The 1,958-nt window shown below is 45.8% G+C and overlaps 1 protein-coding gene across 1 annotated transcript in view; it reads left to right on the forward strand.

Moving 5' to 3' along the window:
* The first annotated feature begins 937 nt into the window (after window positions 1-937).
* Window positions 938-1,958, forward strand: part of WDR75 (WD repeat domain 75) — a 36,360-nt gene continuing 35,339 nt past the window's right edge. The window contains exon 1 of the mRNA XM_017865478.1: window positions 938-1,078. Within this exon, the coding sequence (XP_017720967.1) occupies window positions 993-1,078 (86 nt within the window). The 5' untranslated portion in view covers window positions 938-992. The remainder of the gene's footprint in view (window positions 1,079-1,958) is intronic.

A 1,958-nucleotide genomic window follows, 5' to 3' on the forward strand; every position in this document is an offset into this window, starting at 1 on the left:
AGTAAAAACACAGTATTACAATCTTAAGGAATCACTAAGTTATATGCACTGACTGAAAGATCCTTATGTGGCATGTGACTATACTTGTGACTTTGGTAATTTTGTGGTAAATCAACAAATCAAGAAGCGAAATCAAAATAGGCAACATAATATACAGGGTCCAAGAATATGATACGTGTAACTTTACAAAGGAAAACTGGTGACAAACTGGCAAAAATAAACATCTTCGGATTTTAGGGGTTCCTAATCCACAGGCTCTATCCACTAATGGGAAAAGGTAAAACCCAGGAAACCAGAGAGCAGCGCCCTGAAACCTGGCGGGACTGGCCGAATGTCAGATTAGCCCGAGCAGCTACACTGAACGCTGGGGAAGATGCACCAGAATACCGGAGTAGGAACCAGATTTCCAAAGGAAGAAAGCTAGGCCTAGGACTGTGGAGATTCTGTAGGAACCTAAGCGATGCTCACAAGAACAGAAGAATGGTTAATGAGAGGAACAAAAAGCTGTACAAGGAGGAGACAGCTACCTTTCCACCCAATAACGCAACGCTGCGACCAAGAAAACCAGGGACACGAGATGCTCGCGTCATCCTGCAGCGCCGACATCACAGACACTAGAAAGTGACGCCTCCAATGGGACTACTGGAGGTCACGTGGTACATTGTGCACCACCGTTCCCTTCTGGCGGAAGAAGTCATAGAGTCAGGTTGACAAGGCCTGAGAGAAATATGTCTGTATTAAATAATTGTGTATAGGTATGAAAACTGATTGTCTCTAAGTCTCTGTTTTGCTTTCATCTTTCCTTACAAGTGTCTTAGTTTGGCATTGCCCACACAAAAGATGGCTGCACGGAAGCCGAGTCCTACCACGGAGTCTCAGGCCTAGAAGGGCCCGTGGGTGGGTTCTGTGCGCTGGGAACAGCCGTATTACCCGGCTCAATATAGGAAGTTCAGGGCGGGACCAGCGATTGGTCATTCTGCGACTGCGCAAAGATGGTGGACGAGGAAACCATCCGCGTGGTTCGTTGTGGCGGCAGCGAGTTGAACTTTAGGAGAGCTGTCTTCTCTGCAGATTCTAAGTATGAGGGGCACCGCGCTTTGTCGGCTGAGGGGCGGGGCGTGAGTTTCTCCAGGGTCGGCGAGAAGGAACTGTCAGTCGCGTTCGGACTCGCCAGCCTGGCGGATATGGGCTTTGGGTAGAGCACGCGCGTATGGGGGATCCCCAGGGTCCCCGGGAGGTCCGGTTAGCACTGCAGGTTGGGGTGCGCCCCCCGATTCCTGGACAATTTACCTGCAGGTAGATTGAAAGGCCCTGGAGCCGGTCTCCGTGTCGAGGATCTGGAAGGTGCTCGGGCGGCTGGAAAATGGTCCATGCGTGGATGTGTATGCCACTACTTTTGCAGTACCTACTCTTTCGTACAGAATCATGTTTTGGAGTGACTAAAACCTAAAAATATTCCGCTTTTTTTATCCACTCCTCACCCCTGAAGCGTAGAGCATAGTGCAGTCTTTTTGGAACTTTATGTGAAAACAGATGTTAGATCTTTATGAGGTAAAAATACGCTAAGATTTGGTCTCTTTTCTCAGTGTAGCTGGAAACCAAACAATTCCCTGGCTTCAAAATCCACTTCTTACATTGTGAAATCTTTGTAAGTTTTTTAATCTTTGCCTCAGTTGCCATCGTCTGTAAACGGGGGATAATATTTAGTTCATCTCACGTGGTTATTGGGAGGATCAAATGCCTCAATATGTTAAAACTACAGACAAGAATGCCCAGCGTATAATGGCTCATTATATGTAGCTGTAATCATTATTACTGTATTGTCAGGTTTTCAAATAACTTTAGGTAGAGTGACACTTAATAAAACCAAAAAACCCTTTCTGTCTTAGAAGAGAGAGTATTTTATGAAAGTTTGTAGCCTCCACAATATTCTTTTTTTTTTTTTTTTTTTTTTTTTT

Source organism: Rhinopithecus bieti, unplaced genomic scaffold (genome assembly GCF_001698545.2).
Source record: "Rhinopithecus bieti isolate Rb0 unplaced genomic scaffold, ASM169854v2 scaffold_2827, whole genome shotgun sequence".
Classification (NCBI taxonomy): Eukaryota; Metazoa; Chordata; class Mammalia; order Primates; family Cercopithecidae; genus Rhinopithecus; species Rhinopithecus bieti.